Source organism: Vigna angularis, chromosome 1 (assembly GCF_016808095.1).
Source record: "Vigna angularis cultivar LongXiaoDou No.4 chromosome 1, ASM1680809v1, whole genome shotgun sequence".
In the NCBI taxonomy this organism is placed as follows: Eukaryota; Viridiplantae; Streptophyta; class Magnoliopsida; order Fabales; family Fabaceae; genus Vigna; species Vigna angularis.
In genome coordinates this window covers 46,418,476-46,424,982 of record NC_068970.1, presented here as the reverse complement: position 1 = coordinate 46,424,982, position 6,507 = coordinate 46,418,476, and the positions used below count along the sequence as shown (strand labels likewise).

Below are 6,507 nucleotides of genomic sequence, written 5' to 3'. Positions count from 1 at the left end.
CAGTCCATTAATTGGAATTAGAATCAAGATAATTAATAAAGTCAAATTCTTTGACAGAGTTCTCTACATGTAGGTGTTCTTTACTCGTTCCTATACTTGACATTTTTTTATGTTGAACATATATATATATATATATATATATATTCCCATGTTATCCGAGTGCATCAAAGGACATCAACAAATTTAGAAAATGATCGAGCACACAGGAAAAATACTGACACACTTTTGGCATCGAGTCATTAAAACAGGGTGAATCATAAAAATATCTTCAAATGGGTTGATGACACCAGAAATAAATTATTATGTTGCACTGCTAACAAGGAAGACATAATGGGTGGTCCAACTTGGATCACTTAAAGTCATAAAAGGAACCAACCATGTTCTAAACTTTCCTGAATAGAACAAATGGAAAAACCAAATTCCCTACCATTTTTTCTGTGTGTTATTGTTCTGCTTCTTCATGTCTCTAACTCTCAGGCTACAACATCAAGAGACTCCATCTACCACACTTTTCTTCAGTGTCTTCAAAGCCATAGAAACCAACAAGATCACTTTTCCAACATAGTCTATGCCCAAGCCAATGCATCCTTCACCTCAGTTCTTCGAGCCTTTGCTAGAAATGCAAGGTTCACCTCCCCCTTCATCCAAAAGCCATTACTTGTTGTCACCCCTGTAAGTGAACACCATGTACAAGCCACTGTGGTGTGCGCCAAAAGCATCGGTGTTCAACTTAAGATCAGAAGTGGAGGCCACGATTTTGAAGGTGTTTCGTATGTCTCCCAGGCACCTTTCGTCATCCTTGACATGTTCAATTTTCAGAGTGTCACAGTGGACTTGCAGAATGAGATTGCTGTGATTCAAGCTGGTGCCAGTCTTGGACAAGTTTATTATAGGATTTGGGAGAAGAGTAAAGTTCATGGCTTTCCTGCGGGGGCTTGTCCAACTGTAGGAGTCGGTGGCCACTTGAGTGGAGGAGGATATGGTAACATGATGAGAAAATATGGGTTATCTGTTGACCATGTAGTTGATGCTAAAATTGTTGATGTCAAAGGCAGGATTCTTGACAAGGCAACCATGGGGGAAGATCTTTTCTGGGCTATTAGAGGAGGGGGAGGAGCAAGTTTTGGAGTCATCTTATCATACACTGTTAAACTTGTTGCAGTGCCAGAGAGGGTTACGGTTTTTCAAGTTGACAAGACTTTGGAGCAGAATGCCACTGATCTGGTTGTTCAGTGGCAGCAGGTTGCACCACACACAGATGATAGGCTTTTCTTGAGGCTTGTCCTACAACCTGTTGTGAAGGGACAGAAAACCATCAGAGCCTCAGTTGAGGCTTTATTTCTAGGAGAGGCTAATGAGGTGGTGACATTGTTGGGGAAGGAGTTTCCTTTGCTGGGACTGAAGAAGGAACTTTGTCATGAAATGGGGTGGATTGATTCTGTGGTTTGGTGGGCTAATTACAACGATGGTTCCTCAGTTAATGCATTGCTTGACAGAAATCATTACTCGGTGCATTCCAACAAAAGGAAATCTGATTATGTTCAGACCCCAATTTCAAGAAATGGGTTGATATGGATATGGAAAAAGATGACTGAGTTGGGAAAGGTGGAGCTTGTTTTTAACCCTTATGGAGGGAAAATGAATGAGGTCCCTTCTGATGCTACCCCGTTTCCTCACCGTGCGGGGAATCTATATAAGATTCAGTACACTGTGAGTTGGCAGGAAGCAGGAGCTGCAGCAGAAGCAAGGTTTCTGAGTCAGATTAGAATGCTACACAGTTACATGACCCCTTTTGTGTCCAAGAATCCAAGGAGTGCCTACTTTAACTACAGGGACCTTGATATTGGTATCAATAGTCATGGTAAAGATAACTTTCAAGATGGACAAGTCTATGGTATCAGGTACTTCAAGAAAAATTTTGAAAGGTTGGTGAAGGTTAAGAGTGAAGTTGATCGTGAAAACTTTTTCTGGAATGAACAGAGCATTCCATCATATCCAATCAAGGCATAAGGAACCTAAATTGATCAATTCATTTAGTTGACTTTGCTGTCTTTCTCGAATAGAGTGCTTCAACCTTTTCATTTTGTAGTACATTGTGAATCTGTGTATGTGGGGAAATTTCATCCTTTCAGACAAAACTCCTTCATTCCTTGGTTTCTCCTTCACTGTGCTTTCTTATTGGCAACGAATCAAATGTGTATACTGATTTTAGTTTTTAGTTTTATGGATGGGATGGCAAAACAAAGGCTTTGCGCATAAGGTTAGGAAAAAAAATTAAAACAGAATTAGTTTTCTTTTTTTTTTCTTATTTGTTTTGAGTAATGAAGATAAGGTAGCACCGAGTTAGTTGACTATATGTAAAGAAAAACGCTAATAAGGAAAAACTAACAATAAAAAAAGTTGCCAAATAAACTAACAATAAAAAAAGTTAAATATCTTTAATACATTTTATTATGCAAAATTGCCAAAATAAAACTTTTTCCATTAAAACCTCAATACATTTCTTAACCACTATCCACCAAACTACATTTGCATTATCTTATATTCCCGTGTAAAGAACGATCCTTCGCAGTCACACAAATAATAAGGATAAATTAACATACAAACAATCAACTTTATAATCAAAATAAAATATAAAAATTATGTTTTATCCCTCACTAGTACAAAAATCGCGTGCAATGTCAAATATTTTGGGCTTTTAACGGTAAATTTGCAAACGACGTCATATCAGAAGATGTTAAATTGACGTCGGATTTAAAAAATTCGATGTTAAATTAACTCGAATTTTGTCAATATCTGACGTTAACTTAACGTCGAATTTTGTCAATATACGACGTTAATCAATTTTTTTTTATTTTTTTAATTAATTGTGATATTTTTTACAACTTTACGAGACTTGAAAAACAGAAAAAAAAATTCAGTTTCTAGTATTTTATAAAGAAAAAACTATAACGTGTAGTGTAGTATCAACAACAAACAACAATAACCAATAACAAACAAGTTCAATCAAACAACAACAACAAACAAGTTCAACCAAACAACAACAACAAACAAGTTCAATAAAAAAAACAACAAACAAGTTCAAAAAATAAGTTCTTCAAAACGAAAACGAAAACTAACCTTCAAGAGGTGGGTTCGTCGGAATAAAGTGTCGTTACTAGTGAGAGAGAAAGTAGAATGCGCCTATGAAGGACAAGAACACGAAAATAATCGGTCAAAACAAACGAAAATCATACATAAAGTAGTTAATTAACATGCATTTGTATCAAATGAAAGAAAGATTACATGTGATGAACGTCAAACTTCGTTCGACAAAAGTTTGAGAAGACAAGAACGTCTCTTGCGCTAAGATAAAGTGAATGAATTTTCAATCTCCTATTCAAACTCTGTGGCATTCGACGTTTTATATCCTTTTACGTCAAATTACAATTCTAAACGACGTTTAATAATTGCATTTATTTACAAAACTACCACCGGTCATTTTTAACATTAGTTATTCAGTGGTTGGACGTTGAACGTATGACATTATACGCTGTATTTGTACTAGTGCCTCAACTAATATTCTAACCACACCCATGATCATATCCTATAATGCATAACATATGTTGTCTTATAAAACATCATGAAACATGTTATTAAAGCAACAATGCAATCACTCATGATTTTGTTAAGAAGTGGACTTTATGCCTAACTCAATCCCACAAAATCGGCTTATAAGGATAGGTTTGCGCCCACTTATATACTCTAAATTGGCCTTATCTATAGTTGATGTGGGACTTCCAACACACCCTCCCTCACATTGTCGAGGTATATACATCTCGAGTGTGAGACTAGACATTAATGGATGATCCGATAGTGGCTCGATAGTGGGTGAAACAATATATCCACACAAATCTCGCTAAGATAGACTTTAACCTAGCTTTGATACCATGTTAAGAAGTGGACTTTAAGTCTAACTCAATCCCACAAAATCGACTTGTAAGGTGAGGTTTGCACCCGCTTATATACTCTAAATTGACTTTATATCTCTAGTCGATGTGGGACTTCCAACAGATCTCATAGTCTAGTTCAACACATAAATGGTCTTAACGCAAAGCATCGGTTCATACAAAATCACTTTATAAACTACTTTTGCAACTGTCAAACTCTCTCATGGATATTCCAACCATTTTCTCTCAAAGAACTAAGCAAATATTAGGTTCCCTACTATAAATCATGCACATAGCTTGTTAAACTTCAAAACATGAGTTGCGAGACAATCTAGTCTCAAACAACACTCAACAAAATATTGATTATAGAATGTAACGTCTAACGTTCGCATGTGCTAAAGAATAATACTGAATGAAATAAGTGTTTATCAGATATAACAGTTTATCCAGAGAATTAAACAAGATAAAAATTTATAAAGAATATATACTTGAAGTAAATTTTGTCTAAAAGCCAACAACGTTTGATATAATAGAAACATAATTCAAGTATATGCTGATGCTTAAGATTTAATATCCAAATGTGTTGAGCCATTAAGTGTCTAACATAATGAATCATCTAAGTGATAACGGTTGAAAAACCGGTATTTTTATACTTAATTTTGATAATCAATCAACCCTTTTTGACTTAGAAACCTCCTTTAACTCATGTTTTTGCTTTAGTTTTGTGAATAAGAGACTTGAAGGTCAATTTAATGGTTTTGTGCTAGATTCCTTTGATTCTGTAGGTTATTGGAATGATTTGAAAGAAGAGTTAAAGTCCCGAATGGTTGGAATGCAGAAAAGTCAACCAGAATGCAGAAAAGTCAACTAGAGTGCAGAAAAAGTTGCGCTGAGCGGTAATTACCGCCGAACGTCACTTTTGAAGTGGCGAAATCACCGCTGAGGGCTAAAAATGCAGCTGAGCTTCATTCTGAAGAGTCGCACTTACCGCTGAGCGACAAAAGTGCCGCTGAGCGCCATTTTTATGGGCTTGGGCTTATTTTGTGTAATTTTTAGAAATTATAAAAGGGGTTTAGTTGACTTAGGGTAGACATCTTTGGCCAGAACGAAGCAAAATCACACTTTTTTCACCCCTTGGAGGAGGATTTTGGATGCTCAAGCTCCACTCTTCAAATTCTAGGGTTCTATCTTTCATTCTTTCATTATTTTTCATCTAGTTTCACCATGACTATGGTGAACTAAACCTTCATTGTTGTTGGGGAATCAATGTAATCCTTTGAAACTCTCATGTATTGAATTGGTTCTTTAATCCATATGCTTTCTTTCATTAATTGTTAGGGTTTTTCTTCTATACTCTATGCATGCTTTGTTTAACTCATTCAATTGCATGATCATTGATTTTATTTGTATGGACACATATAGATAAATCTAGACATGAAGAAATTCTCCCAAGAGCAATATTACCTAGACATAGGGATAGGAGGATTGGTTGCCTTTAAGCTTCTCTGCGAATGTAATGCATGAATAATTGCTAGGGAGACAAGACATTGTAAACTAGTGATTAGGAGTAGGCTTTCTTCACCGAGACATCGGGTTTAAGGTAAATTAGAAAGTGGCATTAACATTAATGAAGAAAGATGAATTCTTGAATACATGAGAGTGGATAGGATTAATTGAAAACCCCAACAACATCATCATTCCATATATTTCAATCATGTTTTGCTTCTTTTGTCCAATTGATCAATACATGCATTCATATTTACTTTTTAGTCTTTGCATTTAAATCTATAAGAATTCGTTCACAAGTCTAATTTAATCAACAAATTACACAACTGTTTAGGCCGTGAGTCCTTTGGGAAACGATACTTGGTCTTACCATTTATTATTACTTGATACGATTCGGTTACACTTGCCGAGGGTTAACACTAAGGTATCAGTGTAACACGCTAAATGTCATCAAATGATACATAATTATATGATATCTCAAATGTGTCTAATTAATTGACATAAAAAGTGGCAAACACTATACAACTCCTAACAGGGTGTATAATCACCATAACTGTTGAACAAAATGATAAGGCGTCTGAACCTTTACCCTTGCTAAGCATAACTAAACGATGTATTATAGCTTAGACAACTTTATGAAACAAGCTTCTAAACATCATATCATCTAAAATGTAACGCATCGAATGCATTGCCTTCAAACAATGCTTTTATCAAACGATGCTGACATGTGCGAAAGTGTTTTCAATACGTGACATGCATAATGATCATCAATCTTTAAAACATTTAATGCTATACGAAAAAGTGAAAAGTGTTTTAAATACGCAACACCAAGCTTTATTCAAAAGCTCTACACAAATAACAAAAAGACGTTGAGAGATAGGAAGATATTTCTGGAATATTTCCTCAATTTTTTTAGCTTTGAAAGATCGTACAAGCTACCTATGAAAGAAAGCGATGATAAAGCATTGTCACTCTATAACATAGAGCCGAGTCTTACTAATACCTAAAAAGGCTGTGAAGTCTATTAAGAAGTCAACTTTGTCTCCAACGGTCATCTCTTAAAGAAGACTAT

The 6,507-nt window shown here is 35.4% G+C and overlaps 1 protein-coding gene across 1 annotated transcript; it reads left to right on the top strand.

The window, feature by feature from the left end:
• The first annotated feature begins 320 nt into the window (after window positions 1-320).
• LOC108319382 (berberine bridge enzyme-like 21) lies at window positions 321-2,245 on the top strand. The gene has a single exon (XM_017550494.2). It carries the CDS (start codon window positions 406-408, stop codon window positions 2,008-2,010), a length of 1,605 nt encoding a protein of 534 aa, XP_017405983.1. The 5' UTR covers window positions 321-405; the 3' UTR covers window positions 2,011-2,245.
• The last annotated feature ends 4,262 nt before the right edge of the window (window positions 2,246-6,507 follow it).

What these genes read in the sequence shown, in the direction of transcription:
- LOC108319382 (XM_017550494.2), top strand. Translation starts at nt 406, where the DNA reads ATGGAAAAACCAAATTCCCTACCATTTTTTCTGTGTGTTATTGTTCTG.